The 1,328-nt window shown below is 41.3% G+C and overlaps 1 protein-coding gene across 1 annotated transcript; it reads right to left on the reverse strand.

The window, feature by feature from the left end:
* TM35_000461010 (surface protease GP63) lies at positions 1-1,209 on the reverse strand (the record flags this gene model as incomplete). Its single annotated transcript, XM_029030280.1, has 1 exon — positions 1-1,209. A coding segment is annotated over one exon (1,209 nt), but the record flags the coding sequence as incomplete, so codon positions are not given.
* Between the last annotated feature and the right edge of the window lie 119 nt (positions 1,210-1,328).

Below are 1,328 nucleotides of genomic sequence, written 5' to 3' on the forward strand. Positions count from 1 at the left end.
ACCTTTCAGACATCGTGACATATTCCCCACGACACTACCAGGCATGTACTCTACATTACCATTCTCACAACTTGTCATATGAATCGGTTTGATAATAGGATAACCATCCGTCAGGTCATTCTTAGAATCAGTGGTATCAGTTTCTGGCGAAAACTGCAAATACACAGGGGAATACTTTTTCGCAGCTTCTATCCCATTCAGCTTTGTACACCTCCCAAGTGCAAAACGGTCAGAAGTGCATTCCAGCACCGCCTCCATTTCATTGCAGAACATTTCGGAGTACTTTTCGGGTATTGGTCTTTCCGTTATTATTATGTCTTTATCTTTACCCTCCAGAAAATCACAACCAGCAACCTTACCCCAACTCATATTTTCTGCCATTTCAAAATTTGCTCTGTAGAATGGCATGGAATGAAATACAGCAAGTGTCAGTGCTGTATAGTACGCCCCAGTAACGTCAAGGTCAGGGGAATAGGTACTCATCAACTCATCCTTCGCAATTCGACGTTCCCAGTGTAACGGTGCATCTTTACCGGGTTCATTCTCAAAAGCCACTTTCTTTATCACTTCATCACACTTATCATCATCAGAGCAACCGTAATGTCCTTTCATCTTGTCAAGAACGATGGGTGCCTTCACCAAACGGACTATCTTCTTGCCTGTTTCTTTTTCTTCTACAGTGACATTAATATAGTTCTTTATCGTTTCAATATCAAATCCAAGAGCATGTGCAACCTCATGTGCAGCAAAACGAATAAAATGCCTCGTATCATCAATTTCCTCAGGAACAAATTTAATCAAAGCAGATGTAGGGCGATCCTTTTCATTCTTACTGCAAATCTGCACAGGTACATACTTCTCTGTGAGACCCACATAGAGCATGAAATCAGCGTTGGATATACCTTTTTTTCGATGGTCCTTGGGAATTGAAGCATTTGTACAGTTGGGTAAATATGGATACTCCTCCTTAAAAGGCAACTTCAACATATCCTTCACAGGATCAACATTCAGACGTTCACTGTGTAGTTTGAGAGCAGCAGGAAGAACGTCTCTTAAAAGCGTTTTTTTCTTTACATCTGTCATTTTGGTTTTCGGCTCCTCACAGAAATCTTCCCTGTGTTCCCTAATGCTGAGTGTAAATCCATATTCCTCATCAAACTCTTTTTCTGCCGCTTCTTTATAATCGTACTCGTCACAGTACTTCAACACCCTATCAATTTCTTTGGCAGAAACAGCAAAACGAATGGGTTGAAAATTATCTTTCCCACTATCATGATCAGGAACAGAGAGGGTGTACGTATCCCAGGGACCCTGTCCTTTCTGCGGTA

The sequence above is a fragment of the Trypanosoma theileri genome (assembly GCF_002087225.1).
Source record: "Trypanosoma theileri isolate Edinburgh chromosome Unknown TM35_Tth_46_V1, whole genome shotgun sequence".
In the NCBI taxonomy this organism is placed as follows: Eukaryota; Euglenozoa; class Kinetoplastea; order Trypanosomatida; family Trypanosomatidae; genus Trypanosoma; species Trypanosoma theileri.